The sequence below is a fragment of the Lutra lutra genome, chromosome 1 (genome assembly GCF_902655055.1).
Source record: "Lutra lutra chromosome 1, mLutLut1.2, whole genome shotgun sequence".
Taxonomy (NCBI): domain Eukaryota; kingdom Metazoa; phylum Chordata; class Mammalia; order Carnivora; family Mustelidae; genus Lutra; species Lutra lutra.
Genome location: NC_062278.1, coordinates 215,174,422 through 215,193,453, shown reverse-complemented (window position 1 = coordinate 215,193,453; position 19,032 = coordinate 215,174,422). Strand labels below are relative to the sequence as shown.

The window sequence follows — 19,032 nt, the reverse complement described above, 5'->3', positions numbered from 1 at the left end:
ACAGCCAACGCCGTAAGATTCTGAACTTTTATTTTCTGGCATGAAAAGTACAAATAATTAAACAATTCCATGTAAAAGTCTGTTACCGCGGCCAGGCCTGTAATCCCGGTAATAAATAGTCTAAACGCAACGCAAAGTGTTCTTGTTGGGTTTTGGGTTTTTGTGATTTTTTTTTCTTTTTCTTTCTTCTTTTTTTTTTTTTTTTTTTTTTTTTTTACAGTTCTTTATCACCTCCAACATGGACTCTGTCGTGATTTGAAACCTCCTGAATAAATAACAAGATGAAGGGAGGGCTGGAGGGGCTGAGCCCCCATCCCACAGGCCCTGCCCCTGACCCCCAGGGATGTGGAAGACCCCAGGCCCCCCCAACCCCTAGGGTGAGGGGCTGGCCTCTGGGGAGGGGGCCTGGCTGGGCTGAGTTCTGTGTTTTAGAAAAAGAAGTCCCCTCCCAGACTTGGGGGTGTCAGGGGCCTAGGCCTCAGTGTGTGGGGGGGGGGTGTGGGGAGGTGCCCCCTCTGCAGAGCCCGGCTGCCCCAGGGAAGGGGACAAACCCAGCCCTTATTGCTCACAGACGCCTCCTGCACGCTGCCCACGTGTGCACACGTGTCCCTGCGCTCGGAGGGCGGAGGGGAGAGAGCCCCAAGAAACAGCAGAGGGAGAGGGGTGGACCCGCTGGGGGGTGCGTGCCCTGCTGGAGGGGAGCTGGGAGGTTGGGAAGGACTTAAAAACCACAAGAATAAATAGGTTCGTGTATCAAGAACAAGCTAGGGTTTTCACCAGCTAAATAGGACTGAAAAAATTCTCAAGACGAGCAAAAATAATCCCATTAAGACCCCGGACGTCGCTGGCCGCGGGGACCGCCCCACAGAGCACACGCCCCCCGGGCGCCGCTCGGCTACCATTACTGTTATTAATAATTATTATTACTTTAATGATTCCACTTCCCCTTTTATAAATAAATTAGGCATAACCACGTCTCAGCAAAACTTAAAGAAACAAAGAGAACATCGTGGTTCCTTTAAACTTGCAAACTGGATGAAGGAACAGAAATATACACAAATGTCCTTACAGGGCAACGAGGAGAATAAATAGTTAACATAGCAATAAGTTAAAACTACAAGAAGCTAAATTCGGCAAAAAAGTACAAGAAAGTTAACTGGTGCCAGTTTATGTCTTTTTTTTCCTTTTTTTTTTTTAAAATCTCTTCTGTGTTTTTTTTTTCTTCCTTCTTTTGTCGCTTTTTTCCTCTTCTGTTTGTGTTTTTTTTTTTTTTTGTCGCTTTTTTGATTTTTTTTTTTCTTTTTGTTCCTTGCAGCAGAAGCTCCACAGACGTTTACTAACAAACACCGGGAGGGGTCGGGGAGAGAGAGCTGGGCAGTCAGATGGGGCCATGGCCAGACACCAAACGCAGGGACACCGGAGAAAGGGCGACTGAACTCGGGGTTTGCAATTCTCAGTTCCGACTGGGCCCGCTGCAGGGGGGTGGGGGGCTGCGAGGGCTCCCAGGGGCTCCGGCCTTCGGCTTCTGTTGGAATTTTTTCTTTTTCTTTCTTTTTTTCTTCTCTTTTTTTTTTCTTTTTTTCTTTTTTTTAATAAAGAATGAAAACTAGGGGAATGGAAAGTGTCTGGACTTTCCAGACAGAAGCCGGGGCTGGGGCTTGGGATGGGCGCTGCATCCCCGGCCCTCAGGAGTTTGGAAAGACGGAAAAACCCAACAAACTGAAAGGGGGTGACAAGTGGTTGGGGGGGAAGGGAATTCGGGGCTGGGCCCCTGGGCCTGGCCACCCCATGGTGGAGGTGGGGGCCTGGAGGGAACAGCGGGTACTTCCTGCTGGGGAGGCCTTGGGGAGGGGGAAGGCTCAGGGCCCAGCCTCCCCCCTCAGCCTCTGGGCCAGGGCCTCGGCCCAGGGAGGTTCAGCCCCGGGGACAGGGGGTCCTTTGGCCTCAAGTGTTTGGGGGGGGGGGCTGCCTCCAGCCCACCATGACGCCAAAAGTGAAACGAGGTATCGTGTGTTTGGATGCATGGATGTTGTGTGTGCACGCCTGTGTTCGTGGGCGGCAGGACCACTATGAGCCAGGAGAGAGCTCTGAAGAGAACCTGGGGCCGGGCTGAGCGGGGCCGTGCGTCCAGAGACCCCGGTGGCCTAGCTGGAGGAAGTGGACTGGGCCAGGCTCTGGGCCACGACCTCTCGCCTGGGCCTGAGGGATGCTATGGGTGTGTCGGTGTCTCCTGGGTGTTGTATCTGTATCTCCATGACAGGGTGTCTAGGTTTGTGTGTCCGTGCGTATCTGTGTCTGCTCTCATGTGTCCACGTGGAAACGTTCACCTTCTGCACCCACCTGTGGCCGCATTTGCCCATGACAGTGTTTTTGACCGTGGCCACGTTTGCGGAGCCCCCCCGCTTCAGTCTCCTGTGATTATCTACGTGTATGCCTGCACGTCTGGTTCTAGCCAACGAGCTCCTGAAGGTGTCCGGGGCATGTCTCTGGGTCTGTCAGTGCTTCTGTGTGTCCCTGTGGGGTGTGTGTGTGTGTGTGTGTGCGCGTGCGTGTGTGCATGCCCCCACGTGTCTTCGTGTGGCTGTGTTTCTCTGTGTGGCCCCATGGACCCCCAGCCCCCAAGCCCTGCTCCCTACCCCTGCCCCAGTTGGTAAACATAACCTGCCAAAATATTTTCTTATTTTTTTTTTGTCTTTTTTTGTGTTTTTTTTTTTTCAAGTTCAAGAATCCCCAGTAAAAATTCTCCACGAGGTCTTTTTTCCCTTTTTACAAAAATAGAGTTTTTCTTCCCCTCCCACCCCCCCTTTTTTTTTCATTTTGTTTCTGTTTCCAGCCCCTCCCCCTGCACCTCATACTCCATCCAGGGGCTCTGGGCCAGGGATGCCCACACCCCTCCTCCGTTTTGTTTTTTTGGGGATTTTTAAACCTGTCCCCCCTCCCCTCAGGCTCATCTAGGTGTTGGGGAGGCCTGGGCAGGGGGGTCTGGGAGCGCACCCCAGCACCCCTGCAAAGCCATCCCGTGGAGGGTGGTTGAAGGTGGGGTGGGGGCACATCTCTGCTTTCTTTTTAGCCGAAAAAAGAAACAAAAACCATCGCCATGAACAAAACCAAGACGAGAGAGTGAACAGCCCAGCCTGGGGTGGGGACAGGAGGATGGGGTGGGGGACCCCCAGGCACCCCCCCATTCCCTGCAGACTCTCCCCCCCACCCCAAGTGCTCACCCTGTGGCTTCCGTAGGGACGCGGGGCCCTCGTGCCGTCGGTGGTCTGCCTGCGCTGTCTCTCTCGGGGCCCCTCTCTCTCTCTCTCTCTCTCTCTGCTGCCCGGGGAGGGTGGGGAGGGCGGGCGGCCGTGGCTCAGGCCTTGTGCTGTTTGCTGGTCTTGAAGGACACCTGCAGCACGCGCTCACCCAGGCGGTAGCCGTTGAGGCTGGCAATGGCCATGGCCGCTTCGTCGTAGTTGGTCATCGTGACGAAGCCAAAGCCCTTGCACTTGTTGGTGGTGAAGTCGCGGATGACCTTGACGTTGGTGACCGCCCCAAAGGGCCCGAACAGCTGCCACAGCACACTCTCATCCGCCTCCGGCGACAGGTTGTACACGAAGATACACCAGCCAGCGCCTGCCGCACCCCCCGACAGGCCCACGCCCGCGAGGCCACTCATGCCGTCGATGGCGATGGGCGAGAACCTGGCGATGAGCGACAGGGGACTACTTTGGGGGTCACGCGGGCTCTGCCCTGACCCCCGGCACACCCCTGAGCCCCTGGGACCCCTGACACCGTCGTGACCTCAGACCGTGCGGTGATCCCTGTGTTGCCCTGACCCTGCGGTGGTCTTGTGACTTTTGCCCCCGACCCCACCGAAACCTCCATCCTGACCTGCAGCTGTGGCCTGAACTCTGACCTGCTCTGAATGTCAGGCCCTCACCCAGTCCTGCCAGGAGCCTCCAGCTACACCCGGACCCCCTAACCTCTGACCTTACTGGGTCCTTGGCCCTGTGGACCCTGGCCCCTTCCCCACTCCTGATGAACTACCCCTCCCTAGGCACATGTTCCCCCCCACGGACTGCACCCTGCCACCCCTCCCTGACTAGAGGCCCCCCACCAAGGGCAGCGCTCATCCCAGGCGGAGAGAGTGGCTGGAGGAGCCCCCCACTCTGGGACCAGGTCTCTGACTCATAAAGCAGTCAGCTGTCTTCCTCTGCCTCTTGCCAGCCTTTTCCTGCTCAAATTGTCTATTTAGGATCCACTCCCCTTTCTCTGCAAGGTTTTGCTCCAGCCAGAATGGCTCCCAGCGCGGCAGCACCGGAGAGGGTTTGTTGACTGACTGTCAGAGGGCCCGAGTGAATGAACAGATAGGACTGGCTCCACCCTCGTTCCTCACTGCCTCCCTACAGTCTGGGCCTTGCTCAGCTCAGAGGGGGCCCCAGTGGGGACGAACAGCTTGCTGGCTGGCACCCTGGTCACGTCCGCAGTCTCAACAGGGTCCCCGTCACCCCCTCTCCTGCCCCCTTCACAGCCCTGTTCACTGTTCCTCTGTCTCCTGCCCCACTAGGCGGAGATAATGAATAACGATAACAATAATCACAGGAGCTGCTGCCTTTTATTGAGCGCCCACTACGTGCCAAGCGCTGTGCTCAATGCCACGTCGTCTCCAGGGGAGACCAGGTCTGGCTGGCCCACGTTGGGTCCCCAGCCCCAAGCCCAGCGCCCGGCACTCAGTGTGTGCTCAACAGCTCCCCATGCAGTAAACGCAGGGACCCTCTCAGGGGCAGGAATGTGGACAACGTCATGCGGGCCACAAGGTCCAGCCCAGACTCGGGGGTGAAAGGGGGCGTTCTGTGACCCTCAGCAAAGACCATTAACAGTGGCAGATGGGACTCGGACAGTGTGGGAACCAGGGGGCATAGCTGTGACTGGGCCCATGGCCATGACCCCTTCCATGGGCTGGAGAGCGCCCTGGACAGGCCCTCCTGGGTCCGAATTCCATAGTAGCTCTTTCCAGGCATTTACTAGGCTTCCTAGCCTCTAACTCTCCTAATGGACAAGCGACTGACTCCCTGACCCCAGACAGGGGGCAGACACAGCTAAGCTGGCAGTCCCCAGGGGGAGGTGCGGGAGGGTGGGTTCCAGCACTGAGGCAAGAGTCCGAGGAAGGACAGTGGGGAGCTGGGGGCAGCAGGGCGGGGGCACTGTTACCTCTTGACTCCGTAGGCCATGTTGAGCAAGTTATCCAGCCTGTGGAAGCAAAAAGGGTGGTCACCCATGGCCTCTGGCCACACCCCCAGCTGTGACTCTGGCTGGCCCTGGCCTGACTGCCCTCCCCGCCCCCACCCAGCAGGCCAGCAGCCCGGCCCTGCCCCCACCCGCCTGCTCCCCGCCCGGCTGGACACCGCCTGGCACGGAACCGTGGTCACTCGGGCACTGCCTCTCGCCCGCCCTGCCTCTGCCTGGCCTATGCCCGTGTCCTGTCCTCCCCATCCCAGCCTGCCCAGTCCCACTTGCCTGCCCCCAGCCTGTGGGGCTCAGGTCCCCAGAAGGGGAGGTTCAGGTCTCTTTGGGGTAGTGCCTGGGCTGGGCAAGTGACAACATGTCATGGTGCCTCAAGGTCCCTGTTTGTAAAATACAGGCACTCCTCTCCTATGAGCACACAGCATGGGAGCTCCTCTCCCATGAGCACACAGCATGGGACCCCCAGCCCTGAGAGAGGGGGACCCCGATCAGGTGACTCTAAAGTATTTTTTTTGTTGTTGACTCTAAAATTCAAAAATTCGGGTGCCTGGGTGGCTCAGTTGGTTAAGCATCTATCTTTGGCTCAGGTCGTGATCCCAGGGTCCTGGGATTGACTCCCCCCAACCCACCCCCTTTGACCTCTCTGCTCAGCTGGGAGTGGGCTTCTCCCTCTCCCTCTGCCCCTTGCCCTCCCACTGCTTGCACTATCTCCCTCTCTCTCTCTAATAAATCTTTACAAAAAATAAAAGTCTTTTTTTTTTTTTTTTTTTTTTTGACAGAGAGAGAGATCACAAGTAGGCAGAGAGGCAGGCAGAGAGAGAGGAAGGAAAGCAGGCTCCCTGCCGAGCAGACAGCCCAATGCGGGGCTCGATCCCAGGACTCCGGGATCATGACCTGAGCTGAAGGCAGAGGCTTTAACCTAATACCGATGCCACTCATAGTGCCCTGCATACACTGAGTGCCTGCTGTGTACAAAGGCTTGGCCTCAGCATCTGATATACTCACACATTTCCCCTTTGCTGCCCTCAGTGGTCCCAGCATGTGGACACCCTCCCAGGGTCCCTCTGCCCTGCAGGAATGGGGTTCAGGGAGGGTGGTTGCAAGGCTTGGACCCCCCCAGCCTGTGGGGGTCCAGAGTGCCTGGGGCCTTACCGGAAGCGCTGCGTCTGATGGTGTAGGGGGCCTGCGTAGCGTCGGGCTGATGACTGGTAGAGGTGAGTGAGCAGGGCCTGGCCAGTCTTCTGACTTGGGTTGTTGGCGAACTTGACCGTGATGGGCTCCGCCGCGCCCAGCGGCTTCTGCCCGTTCAGTCCTTTGATGGCCTCCTCAGCCTCGATCCTCTTGTCAAAGCGAATGAATCCCACACCCCGAGAGACGCCTGTCAGGGAGTGAGAGTGTCCTGAGGACCCTGCCCCCTGATGTGACCCCCTTTCCCACTTCTCCGCCCCCGCCATGCCCGCCTTCTCCACTTTGGTCCCACCTCCGTGCCTTTGCCCCGTTCCCTGCCAAGTGCATCATCCCTGGCAGCCTGACCTGTGACCTGGTCCACCAGGATGCGGGAAGTGATGATGCGGCCATACTGGGAGAAGAGCTGCTCCATTTCCTTCTGGCTCATGGTCTTGGGGAGTCCACTGACATATAGGTTAGCATCACGGATGGATGCAGAACTGGGTCTGGCATAGGACACCTGCAGGGAGGGTAAGTGGACAGAGGTGAGGGAAGACCCGTTTCACAGATGGGGAGACTGAGGCCATGTCTTGGCCACCAGCGAGCAGCACTAGTGCCTCACCTGTTCATGCAATAAATATCTCTCAAGTCCTCTCCATGGGCGGTGCTGAGGGCTTGAGGGAGGGGCCGTGGCCGTGGCCGTGGTTGATAATGTGGCCTGGCCTCCATAACGTGGAAGGGAAACCTGTCACTGGGTCCCGAGGTGGCACATGTCTCCCTGAGGACCTCGAGTCCTCAGCTCCTGCTTTCACACCATACATTCCATCAACAAGTCATTTTCTGCTCCTTTGGAAAATGAGCCCGGGACTCTGGCCCTTTCCTTTCTGACCATCCCAGGGCCCTCGGGGTCACTCGGGTCTTTAGCTGCCTGCTCAATGCTGATGACTCCCAAATGTCCGTCCCCAGTGTGGGCCTGATCCCCAAGCTGCACACCTGTGTGACACCTGCCTCTGGGCACCCCCGAGGTCTCGCAGGGGATTCCACTCAGTGGGGCTGCATCTAGCTCCCAACTGTCCCCAAGGATGCCCCAGTTCAGTAGTGGTAGCTTTATCCTTCTGGGTGCTCAGGTCCCCAACCTCCATTGTCCCTGATGCCCGTCTTTCACACCCACATCCAATCTACCATCGATTCTTCCTCATTACCCAGAATCCACACTTGCTCCCCCACTTCCACTGCTGCGTCATGGCCCACCCTGGCTCACCCAGGCCAGTACAACAGCCTCTACCCTGATCCCCACTCCCACCCTAACCTCCCGTCTCTTTCCACCACAGCTGCCAGAGGGCGCCTGTGAGCAACTGAGTCAGGGCACATCCTTCCTTTGGTCAGAACATTCTGTGGCTCCCACCTTCCCCAGAGTAAAAGTCCTTCTCACAGCCCACAAGGCCCTGAAACCTGCCCACCCCCTCATTCTCATTTCTGCCCAGACTTTCTGTTTCAGCCACACCAGTCTCCTCCGTGTTCCCCAAACACACCAGGCACATTTCAGTCTCAGGGCCTTTGCTCTGGCTGTTCCCCTCGGCCTGGAACACCCTTCCTCTCCTTTCTTCTTCCAGTCTCAGCTGAAGTGTCCTCCCTGTCCTCTTCCATCTGAATTTGGTCCTCTGCTCCTACCCGCCCCTGTCACTCTCTCTCAGTGGTGAATTAGAAACGTTTTAGTATGATCATCCGATTTGTGTCATTAATTACGGTCCAGCCCAACAATGAAACTCTCTGCAGCTGTTTTAAAAAATGGTGGACATGTATATTTATTTCCCAGAAACAGTGGTGAGTATTGTAAACGGGGGGAAAGAAAAGTCCATTTATAGAGCAGCCTGCGGTGTGAGATGTGACCCCATCTCATTGTGTGCTTATTCGTGTCCTGGAAACACAGTCTGGGGGGGCCACCCCAGATGCTAACAGGTTGGCCCAGAGCTGGCAGGGGCCCTGGGGGGCACGAGCTTCTCTTTCCACTTATTTCTGCCACTGTCTATCTTCTGTAGCCTTCTAAATTAACCTCTGGGTAGATAAGGGTCATTGTCAAGGGCCAGGCTTTTTGTTTGGCGTGGTGAGCTGGGAGGGCATAGAACTTCATTAGAAATGACTAATTAAAAAAATAACAAAAGGCGAACATCGGGCTGGGGGGCGGGGGTCAAGGTGAAGGCACTCCTAGGCTGGAGGTAGAGGGGTTCTAATTAACGCAATTGTGCGCACCTGGGGTCCTCCAGGAAACAAACAGAAACCCAGCAGCTACTCTTCTCCCCAGTAATATTCATTCAAAATCACAGCCACGTACTCAATGGTTTCCACTCTGGCCCACAGGGCTGTGAGTTTTGAGGCGTGAGGGCTTGTTGATGAATCAGACTTAGGAGTGAGGGGAAGATAGGCCTGAGCTCCTGGGTGGGTGTTTGGGGTAATCAGGGCTCATTTGAGGCATTGAGTAGGACTTCTGGGGTATTTCCCATCCCTCCCATGATGGGGGCTGACCCACGTCCCTCAGCTGGATGTGGGCTCAGCCACACCCCCTCACCAGACAGGACAAAGGCAGAATCTGCCAGAACACCCAGTTGGGACTGACCACACAACTGTGCTGCCCAGGCAGACACACACACACACACACACACACACACACACAAGGCCACCCCGCGCTCTGCATGGCCCCGGTGCCTAGACCAGCAGAAGGGTGACTCAGGCTGCAAAGACATTCCCAGAGGCTCTGTGGGTCTTGGATAAGCACAGTTAAAGAGTCACAGAACTACACCGGTCACCACCGCACAAACCCACATCCCATATGGGGCACAGCCAGACACACCCACACAGCCCCACCAGGTCACGGACAGAGTGGCAGCGTGTCACAAAGCACCCGAGCGATAAACACCACGTCCCACAGACACACAGTGACACAAAGTCTGTAATAGCCAGACTCACGTGACAACAGACACACAGTCACGGTGTCCCACAAACACAATGGCTCACAGCCCAGGGTATTGCGCACACACGCTCACTCAGGGCACTGCATGCATACAGTGGCCCTCTGGATTTGTCGCTCTCATGCCCCAGGGCTTCTGAGTCTAGTTGGCCATGGAGCGACCCATCAGGTCATGACCTCATCTTCCCCCACAACGCACAATGGGGAGAGGGAGAGATCCTGCACCTCTGTTCCCAGAGAGAACTGGGGGCCAGATGGGCACCCCCAGCTCAGCCTCCCCCAAGGTTCCAGAGCAGATTTGTGGGGCGGAGTCCAGACACCCCCAGGCGAACCTAGAGAGGGGGGTTTCCATGGCGATCCCCCTCCAGGGAATCTGGGCTAGCAGAGTCCCAGCTGCAGCTGCTGAGAGGGGAGGTCATGGGGGGGGGAGGGGCGTTGCACAAAGGTGGGGGAGGGGCTCGCCCCTAATCCCGCCCTCCCAGACCCTAATTAGGCTCCAGATGGCAGATGGGCCCCCACCCCTCCTCCATTTCCATGACAAAGGCAAGGGGGACTGCCCATCCGACCCTGGTCACTCCGCTACTGCCAATGGCATGGCTACCTCCCTGAGCTACCAGAGAACGTGCAGCTGGTATTCTGACAAATAAGGAAACAGTTTCAGAGAGGCAGAGCCACTGGGCCCCCGATGCCCAGCTAGGAACCCTTGGAGGAGAGTTTCAACCACTCAGGGGATGAGCCATGGAGAAGGGTGGGTGGCAGTGGGGAAAAGGGTGTGTGGCGAGGGTGAGGGGCTGTAGGGGTTCAGTGGCAGTGAAGGGGGCAGTCCGAGAGGGCAGTAATACAGGGGATTGGGGACAGTCGCAGACGGGTAGTCATGGGGGATGGGCAGCAGAAGGAAACGAGGGCACTAACCTTGATGGTCTTCGTCTGCAGTTTGAGGCCGTTGAGGGTGCTGATGGCTTTGTCTGCATCGTTGGGATCAGAGTAGTTCACAAACCCGTAACCAAGGCTCTGCCCTGTGGGCAGGACCAGAATGATGACCTCCCCAGAACTACCAGTGTCCTCCCAGACCCGGTCCTGAGAGGCTGACTGCCATCACTCAAGGTTATGAGACACAGGATCCCCACCTTACTGTTCCCTGAGAGTGCTACCTTGTCCCCAGGACACCTCCAATCCCCCAGAGTCCTGCCTGCCCCCATCACCCCAGAGATACTCTGCCAGGGGTCACACCTGTCTCCCCATCACACCTCAGATTCTCCAGGGTGCTACCTGCTCCCACCACACCTGTACTTCTGAGACTATCACCTCTGTCCCCTCCCTCCCCATCTGCCAGCAGCCACACCTGTGATCTTATCCCGAACCAACTTGCAGGATTCGATGTCACCAATGCTGCCAAAGAGACTCTTGAACTCATCCTGGGTCATGTTCTGGGGCAGGTAGTTGACGATGAGGTTGGTCTTGCTGTCATCAGTGGCTCCATTTGTACCAAGGAGTGGCCCGTTGGGCAGGGCCGGGCCGGCCGGGCCCCCCGCCACCTGAGACTCCATGGCCCCGAGTATCTGCTGGAGACAACAGGCCACACCCGCTCACGGCCCAGTTCCCACACAGGCATCAGTGGGAGTGAGAGGGGCTCAGTGGTGATGGATCAGTCAAGTCTGACATGGGCTTAAACATGGAGAGAGGAGAAGTATTATTCTAATAATCCCTTCCACTCCTCCAGCATCAGGCATGCACCTTACATGTGATTTTACTTTCTATGTTTACTTGCTATGCTTGCTAGGTTTGCCTGTTTGTCTAAAATCAGTCTGTGCATTTCTAGAAGAAGAAGATGAACACTCTTGTCTTCAGAGTAAGAAATATAATACCTCCCTGACGATGTCCTGCCCTCCTCCCACCAAAGGGAATTCCTATCCCAAATGTGTTAATATTTCTTTTGTTTCATGCATAATTATCCCCCTAGACATTTATCCCCCTCCCCCAGTTTTTCCACTGAGCTGTTTTTTATTATTATTTTTTAAAATGTATTTATTTGAGAGAGAGAGTGAGTAGAGGCAGAGGGAGAGGAAAAGAGAGAATCTCAAGCAGACTCCCTCCAACACAGCACTGAGCCTGATGCAGGGCTCAATTCCATAACCCTGAGATCATGACCTGAGCTGAAATCAAGAGTCAGATGCCCAACAGACTGAGCCACCCAGGAGCCCCAATTATTATGATTTTTTTTTTAAGATTTTATTTTTAAGGGGCACCTGGATGGCTCAGTTTGTTAAGTATCTGCCTTTGGTTCAGGTCATGATCCTGGGGTCCTGGGATCAAGCCTTGCATCCGATTCCCTGCTTAGTGGGGAGTCTGCTTCTCCCTCTGCCTCTCCCCCAGCTCATACTATCTCTCTCACTTACTCTCTTTCTCTCTCAAATAAAAAATAAGGGCACCTGGGTGGCTCAGTCTGTTAAGTGTCTGCCTTGGACTTGGATCATGATCCCAGGGTTCTGGGATTGAGTCCCACACATGGGGCTCCCTGCTCAGTGGAGAGTCTGCTTCTCCCTTCCTTCTGCTCATTTTCTTTCTCTCTCCAAAAAATGAATAAAATCTTTAAAAAAATCAATAAAAATTAAAATAAAGTCTTTTAAAAACATATTTTTAAGTAATCTCTACATCACATGTGGGGCTCAACTCACAGCCCTGAGATCAAGAGTTGTGTGCTCTGACTGAGCCAGGTAGGTGCCCCTGAGCTATTTAAATATACAACATAATAACACCAGCAAATAATGACAGCTTTATTTTTTTTATCTCCAATCTACACCTGTTATTTATTTTTCTTGTCTTATTGCAGGGGCTACAGTGCGATAGTGGCTTTTTTATTCATGATGTTAAATGAAATGCTTTAAACATTTCACAGATAAATTTGATTTTTGCTGTGCGTTTTCACTTATGAATGTTTAATTTTATTCTTATTATCCTAAGATGGTTTTTTTTAAAAGAATGGATGTTGAATTTTATTTAACGTTTTTTCCCCCTGCATCTATTTCTTAATAATTGACATATAATATTACATTAGTTTCAGGTGTGTAACATAATGACTCAATATTTGTATGTATTGCAAAATTATCTCCACGATAAGTCTAGTCAACATCCATCACCATACATAGTTATAATTTTTTTTCCTGTGATGAGAACCTCTAAGATCTACTTCTTTAGCAATTATCAAATAAATTCTTCATGTATTTTACATGTAAGGACCACACAGAGAAGAATTTTAAGGCCACATCTGGGCTCAGCAGGAAAGGATTATCTGTAACGGATGTAGGAAGGTAAAGCAGCCAGTGTTTCCTTAGGTATTCTCCGATGGCACGGTTGGCCGATGGGTGCCCTTACCTGAAAAATCAAATCGATTGGTAGGGTTTTCTGAAAGGGATGAATTAGGAAGGATTAGAAGCCATATTCAGTTTCAGCAGGAGAGATCACTGTGATTGATTAGCAATGTCTTTGAGGCTACAGAATTAGGAAGTCAGCAGGTACATTTTATCTCAGCCCTCCCTGAGCCAGAACACAATACCATACTTGTTCCCAAATATTGGGCCTCCTGTGTGCCAGGCACAGTGCAAAGCCCTCTATAAGCAATGTTTGTTTTTTTTTTTCTTATTCACAACCACCCTGGAAAGAGAGCTTAATTTCCCCTGCCTAACAGATGCTGTGAACTGGATGGCTGTGTCCCCTCAAATTCATATGTTGAAAACTTAATCCCCAATGTGATGGTATTTGGATGTGGAGCATTTGGGAGGTAACTAGGTCATGAGGGTGGAGTCCCCATGAATGCGATTCATGTCCTTATATAAAGGGGCAAGGATGGGGTGCCTGGGTGGCTCAATCAGTTAAGCGTCTGCCTTCGGCTCAGGTCATGATCCCGGGGTCCTGGGATGGAGCCCTGCATGGGGCTGCTCCCTGCTCGGCGGGAAGCCTGCTTCTCCCTCTCCCACTCCCCCTACTTTTGTTCCCTCTCTCATTATCTCTCTCTCTGTTAAATAAATAGAATCTTAAAAAAAAAAATGAGGGGGGACAGGATAGAAATGATCTCTCTCCACCAGGTGAGGACACAGCAAGAAGAGGTCCATCTGCAAAGCAGGGAGCAAGTCCTTACTAGGAAGCAACTCAGGTGGTACCTTGATCTTGGACTTCCCAGCCTCCAGAAGAAGATTTATGAGAAATAAATGTCTGTTGTTTAAGCTCCCCAGTTTATGGCATATTGTTAGAGCAGCCTAAGCTGACTAAGACACCAGAGGGGGAAAGTGAAGTTCAACAACGTTTTAAAAATTACTAAAGGTCACGCAGCTTATAAATGGCGAAACAGGGATTTGCACAGGAGAGTTTCTGATCGAGTGTCTGCATTTTCAGCTTCCACTGCCAACGGAAGAATAGTGCTAGCCCTAACCTTTCTTAGCTCTGTGTCCTCGGGTAGGCTGCATAATGCTCCTGGAGCTCTGCTCCACTTTGCAGCAAACTCCAAGTTATCGGCACAGTGACCCCAGGGAAGGATCTAAAACCACACGTGGGTGCAGCTGGAAAGTATTCTGGGATCAGGTCTGCCATGGGGACAATCACAGGAAGCAGCTTGTCGTGTCTGCCATCCCTGTTTCGTAATCCCGGCTATTAATACTGGTTCTGCCCCATTGACATCTGTGGGCCAGGCACCACGCGTTTCGAAGTGCTCCCAGGCATCATATCACGTATTTCTCCCAGTCATCTTTAGAGACAGCAACAGTCTCCATTTTATAAGTGAGGCAACAGAGCCCAGAGACGCTGAGTGATATCAATGGCAAATTCGATCTCAAACTTGGCTGTGTTGGACTCCAAAGCTGTTTTTAATGAGAGACCAAAGCATGAGGGCGGCTCTGGCACCTTACAGGTGTGTGTCCACAGGGATGACCTTAGCTCTTCTTCGAGCCTCTGCTGCCTTTCCATTTACTCTTATTAAAAGGATGGCACAGAGGGTCAACTCCCCTACATCTCCAGTTGGCTGAGCGTGGCTGTCCGGGGGCTTCTGGGAGAGTTAGTTATTCTGAAGCCACATCCAGACTGAGCAGGAACACACCCCGGGGGTTGATTAGTAATGTCTGCCACAGGCACTTGCCATAAAACAGGAATGCACACTACAGACCCTCGTCCAGTTTTGTAAGGTTAATACTCCACTGATGGCCACGTATTGAGGCCCTGCTATGTGCCAGACAAAATCCTTTCTGTGACAATTTCTTGGCAATTCTTCCAACATCGAACATTATGGGACTCTTTCCTTCATTTACCAGAAGAGGAAACTGAATCTCGATGAAGGGTTTAGGAATTTACACAAGGCTGGGTGGCATGCAGATGGTGGATCAAGAATTCAAATCAGGAGCTTGGCCATCAGAGCCCACTTTACTAGTGGCCAAAAAGGCCAATAATAGTAAAAAAAAAAAAAAACAAAAAACACAAAGTGAAACTGAACCCGTACTCTACACTTAGCCCAGGCATCATGACATTTAAACCCACTCTGTTGGCTGAGTCTATCCATTCAATTCAACAAACATTTACTGGGTACCACCACGTGCCAGCTTCAGGCTCCAACCTCCTCACCGTGTATCCGCTGACACATTGCCTCTCTGGGCCTCTGTCCCACCACTAAAGATATGGCACCAAAGTTCCCCATGCACGAAGATGGATTCTGAGTTCCCGTCTGGGCTTGGCAAACTAGAGTTCTGTGATTGGTTGATGACATCTGTTATGGGACACCCCACCACCACCAAATAATTAGCAGTACACGTATCGCTGTTTCAGGACCCAGCAGGTTGCAGCTTTGGAACCCCTACTATGTGCCAGCCACTGAGCAGATGCAAAGGTTTCACTGACTTCCCACAACCACACTGAAAGCTGGAGGTCATCTGTTTCATTTCTCTCATGGAGAAATTGAGGGTCAGAGGGATTTGTGATTTGCCTGGGAGTGACCGGCGGCAGAGGTAGTGATGAGGTTTGACTACTGATCTGATTATCCCAGAGCGTACAGAGCCACCCCAAATGTCCTCAACTTGGATGGGGTTAAAAGGTAATTGGGATCTTGAGGCCCAGCCGACTAATCTCCCCAGCACCCCATCTCCCTCCCATCTGTGCCAGAGCTTAGCAGGATCAGTGTCGCGTTTCCTCTGCAGCTCAGCCGGCTGAGCCGCTAATAGGGATCGGATTGGTGGAGATCACACCCGCCTGGCCCCAGCCCATGGCAAACATGTGGCCTGGGATGACTCGGGGATCACAGGGACCTTGGAGGGCTGTCCCAGGTCAGGAGTGGAGGGGCGAAGTCAGAGGGGAGGATCCAAAATGGGGAGGCAGAGATGATCCGGGAGCAATGGAACCTTTCCTCCCAGTCTCTCCAGCTTTTCCTCTGGCTCTCTCTCTCTCTTTCTCTCTCCCTCTTTTCCCCGTTTCTCTGTCCTCCTGTCCCCTCTGAACCCCTCTGTCTCCCCCTCCCTTTCTCTGCTACTCTTTCTTCAACTCTTTTGCACCATTACACATACATATGACATATGGTTTTTGCAGGGAACACATCTGAGGTCACTTGTTCTGTAGACGCTCCTGTGACTGACCCCTTTGGCTCCAGCTGTGACCCCCTGGTCCCAGTAGCAGTGATAGATGCCTGGATACTGGCCACAATAGGGCATTGAGTGACTATACATACTAAGGCTGGGCCACCACGTGGTGCTAATTAGGCTTCTCACTTCTGGGTCCTTCTTCCTCCATATAGGGCCCTCACTGTCTTAATTTATCCCCTCACTTCCTCCCAGATTGTCCCCCTGGTGGACTTTGGCTTAAGTGCCCTCCAGGGGAGTAACCAGGCCTTCCAAGGCTTCAAGGCCCTTCTGTGACCTCTGACCACACCCTCGCCCCTTTGTGCATCAGTTTCCCTCTTTCAAATGAAGGAACAGATCAGAGGAATGGATGCTGGACAGCTGTGAGGGTTCTGAGGGTCCTCAGGAGACTGCACTTACGTTCCTGAGACTGGGTTAGCCGCCCGAGGCCCAGAGAGAGGAGGGTGCCTGCCTAAGGTCACACAGCAGGGAAGCATGGCCTCTCGGTCCTCCTTTCTCCGAGCCAGGTGGGCGGGTCCCAGGGTCCCAGGCAGGGAGGGAGTGCTGAGCATCCCTCCACCCACTGTGCTCGCCAAGACTCCAAGAAGAGACCCAGAAAGAGACACAGTGCACAGAGACACACACACACACAGACCGGAAAGACAGTAAGTACGAAAGAAGGAGGCCTGGGCGCTGGGACCAGACAAAGGACGCGCGGCGGCGCGGGGAGCGGAGTCGCGCGGCGGGGGCGGGGGTGGAGCCGGGGTGGGGCTAGGACTGGCCAGCCCCGCCCCCGGGATACGCCCGGGTTGCCGAGTGGAAATCCGAGGGCTCGGGCGAGGCCGGGCCCTGGGGGCCCAAGGGGGCGGGGTCCAGATGGGCGGGGCAGGGGCGTGGTTATACAGGGCGTGGCCGGGCGTGGCCGCGGGTTCGGGAGCTGACCAGCTCGGTGGTTGCTGAAAGCATCGGGAGTGGGGCAAGCGGCGCGGGCGGGCGGGCGCTCTCAAGGTCACCCCAAGGCCCAGGGCCCTGGCGGGGTGGGGCGCCTGGCCCTGGGCTAGGAAACATCCCTGAGTTTCTTACCCCATCCCCCGTGAGGCGGGGGCCCAGGAGTCAGGAAGCCGCCCCCCCCCCCCCCCCCCCGCAGGCCCTCCTCTCCCCTCCCCCTCCCCGAAGCCTGAGGCGCCCGCGCGAGGCTACGGCCCGCTAAGAAGCTCCGAGAAACAAAGGGACGCGGCGGCAGCGGCGGCGGGCCCGCGGGGCCTCCGGGCGCGCCCCCTCCTCTCCCCTCCCCGCTTGCCGCAAGGTCGACAGGCTCGAGGACGAGACGCCCGGCTCCCCGGGCGCGGCCAGGGCCCCGGGAGCGCGATCCGACGCTACCCGCTTTCCCGGGGTTCTCGGGGACGGCTTGCCGCCTTTTCCTGGGCCAGCACCAGTGACTGGGGCCCCTGTGTTTGGCTGGGCGGCCTGCGGGGTCCGGGCCTGGATGGAGAAGGCATCCTCCGCCGCTGCGGCCCCTCCCCCATCAGGCCTGCTGGAGGGGGGCAATCCCGCCCCCAGGGCGCCCTAGGACGCCTCTCCGAATCAGAGTTCGGCTCCCTAAGGCCTCTCAGGCCAGACTCTATGCGCCCCCAGCACTCTGGGTGCGGCCCAGCCCACTCTCAGGGCCCGAGGATCGGTCCTACCCCCCCACCGGGGCCTAGCTAGGCCTGGTCCTACCCCCCCCCCCGCCATCTCCGCGGAGCCTGTGCCTAACCCCTCCCCAACCAGGTTCCATCTCAACGACAAGGGAATACCTACAGTGACCATTCTTGTGTGCCCAGCGGGCGCGGTCCGTGTTGAGGGCGGCTCCGGGGGTCGTGCACTCCTTGGGGGGCGCTCGATGCTCACGCCGGGGTCCTGCCCGGGCGGCCTCTGGCGCGGCCGCTGCAGAGGTGTAGATGAAGGCGGCGGCTCCCTCGAGGGCCGGGGACGGGCCCGAGCCCGAGGACGCGCGCGCGGATAGCCGGGCCCCGGGGTGGCCTGCGGGCGGCAGGGGATGGAAAGAGGGAGCGGACGCGGGATTGAGAACGTCCCCTGCGCGGCCCCGCGGGGCCCGGGGAGGTTGCGCTTCCTGACAGAGATCGCGGCGCTCTGCCTTTCGCCGCCGCCCCTCGGCCGGGCCTGTCCGGGCCTGGGTGCTCAGTCCTCTCCCCTCGCCCGCCCTCCCTCCCACCCTCCAGCCCGCGCTGCGCGCTCCGCGCTCTGGGCCGCGCCGCCGCCGCCCCCAGCCCTTTATAGGAGCAGCTGCCAGAGCCGGCGTCCCTTATTGGCTGCGACAGCTGAGCCCCGCCTCCTCCCGGCGCCCGACGGCGCGGCAGGTGGAAGTGAGCGCGCGCTGGCTGGGACTCCGCACCCCCAGAAAGCACGCCCTAGGTGCTCGGGTTGCCAGATTCGGGCCCCTTTGCCCCGTAGACCCTGCTCCCTACATTGCCGCCCCTTCTTGGGCGGGCTTTTTGCCGAAAAGACAGGGACGGGTCCCCTCCTCTGTCCAACACTCTGAGCTCTTGGAGGGAAGAGAGCGAGGAGATATCAGTGGCCCGATTGGACGAACTTCCGGAGTTGCTGTCCACCAAGAAGACTGGAAAGGGACGAGGAACCAAGATTTCTATGAGCAGAGGCCCAGGTCCCCAGATTTGGGGCAGTAGGTGTAGCCCCCCAAGACTAATGGAGAAAGGTGGGGGGTGGCAGGAGCTCTTGTCTGCCTGCGGAAAGAACTGGGACCCTGCAGCTTTTGAGTGGGCTAGGTTCAAAAGATTCGTTAGAAAGGTGGGGACTGGCATCCCACAGTGCAAGGGCACCCGGCACTTATCCAAGGGGGGGGGGTGAAGAAGTTTGGGGCTTAGGATTCCAGACCAAACCCACTGGTGCACTGGGAAACCACTGGGCCTTCTCAGACCCCATAAATTTTTGGTGGGCGGATCTGTTGTATAAATGTCCTGGCTTTCCGGGCTCGGGATTGGCCGGCCTGTGGAGTCACGCTTCTTCTCAGCTAGGAGGAATCTGGCTCCTCTCTTAGGCAATAGCGGTTGGCGCAGCCTCCTT

The 19,032-nt window shown here is 55.5% G+C and overlaps 1 protein-coding gene across 3 annotated transcripts; it reads right to left on the bottom strand.

The window, feature by feature from the left end:
- Positions 1-13: 13 nt before the first annotated feature.
- ELAVL3 (ELAV like RNA binding protein 3) lies at positions 14-18,178 on the bottom strand. Of its 3 annotated transcripts, none has more exons than XM_047701737.1 (7): positions 17,749-18,178; positions 10,704-10,923; positions 10,274-10,377; positions 6,763-6,916; positions 6,382-6,607; positions 5,197-5,235; positions 14-3,707 (listed from the first exon to the last, which is right to left on the bottom strand). In XM_047701737.1, exons 1-7 carry the CDS (start codon positions 17,755-17,757, stop codon positions 3,356-3,358), a joined length of 1,104 nt encoding a protein of 367 aa, XP_047557693.1. In that variant the 5' UTR covers positions 17,758-18,178; the 3' UTR covers positions 14-3,355. The 3 variants fall into 3 exon arrangements, with proteins under 3 accessions (XP_047557693.1, XP_047557711.1, XP_047557701.1); XM_047701755.1 differs by having other exon boundaries at positions 14-3,686; XM_047701745.1 differs by having other exon boundaries at positions 10,704-10,920.
- Between the last annotated feature and the right edge of the window lie 854 nt (positions 18,179-19,032).

What these genes read in the sequence shown, in the direction of transcription:
- ELAVL3 (XM_047701737.1), bottom strand. An exon ending in GGTTCGGGATAAGATCACAG is followed by an intron (nt 10,378 to 10,703) that starts GTGTGGCTGCTG and finishes TCCTGCCCACAG; the next exon opens with GGCAGAGCCTTGGTTACGGG. An exon ending in CATCAGACGCAGCGCTTCCG is followed by an intron (nt 5,236 to 6,381) that starts GTAAGGCCCCAG and finishes TTGCTTCCACAG; the next exon opens with GCTGGATAACTTGCTCAACA.